The 753-nt window shown below is 41.0% G+C and overlaps 1 protein-coding gene across 1 annotated transcript; it reads right to left on the minus strand.

Moving 5' to 3' along the window:
* Positions 1-6: 6 nt before the first annotated feature.
* On the minus strand, positions 7-747 carry LOC107735352 (sorting nexin-8-like; the record flags this gene model as incomplete). The annotated part of the gene is made up of 4 exons (XM_016547060.1): positions 707-747; positions 475-611; positions 268-348; positions 7-99 (listed from the first exon to the last, which is right to left on the minus strand). Coding segments are annotated over exons 1-4 (351 nt in total), but the record flags the coding sequence as incomplete, so codon positions are not given.
* Positions 748-753: the final 6 nt, after the last annotated feature.

Consider the following 753-nt stretch of genomic DNA (forward strand, 5'->3'; position numbering starts at 1 on the left):
CTCCGCTACATCTCTGAGTTTATTGAAGCTGCTGTGGATATTTGCAATGACCTCTCGATTAGCGGCAGCCTGGGTCTGTATGTCCTCAGGTAGGTACACCTTAAAAAATGACATGCAATATTCATTTTGTGTGTCAGTTTACTTTCAAAAAGTACTGTGGTGATACACTGGTACAAGTGGTTCTTTGATATATATCAATACCATGATATTTACATGGTTTTTCAAAGAATATCATGGTATTTTAATTTCATGTTAGCTTTTACCCACCTTGCCATGCAAGGCCATTTGGGAGGTCAGAAACTCATCACCTGTCTTTTTATATGCATCACGCAGCATATTTTGAACCTCCTGCAACACACAAAAAGGATGAAATGTGATGAACTCCTATTTTATTCAACTTCGAAACAAACAACAATTATCATGTTTGGGCAAAATATGACTTAATTACTGCCATCTGCTGGTTGAAGGGCTTACCGCGCTGCTTGCTGACAGAAAGATGTTGACCAGCTCATCTCCTGCCAGGACTGGATGTCTAATCACCAAGGCCATAAACCTTTGTAGACCACGGCGGCGGCTATCATTGAACTCTCGGTCTGACAATGAGTTCAAAACTGAAAATGAGCAGGAGAGAGAGAAAAAACAGAGTTTTAGTTAAACAAGAGTATAGATTTAAGAAACAAACTCATTTGCAGAGAGTTCTCCTCACCTCCTTTAAGGATGCGTTTGGGGGGCAGAGGCGGGACCATCCTGTAG

The sequence above is a fragment of the Sinocyclocheilus rhinocerous genome, unplaced genomic scaffold (genome assembly GCF_001515625.1).
Source record: "Sinocyclocheilus rhinocerous isolate Xijiao unplaced genomic scaffold, SAMN03320098_v1.1 C35999664, whole genome shotgun sequence".
Classification (NCBI taxonomy): Eukaryota; Metazoa; Chordata; class Actinopteri; order Cypriniformes; family Cyprinidae; genus Sinocyclocheilus; species Sinocyclocheilus rhinocerous.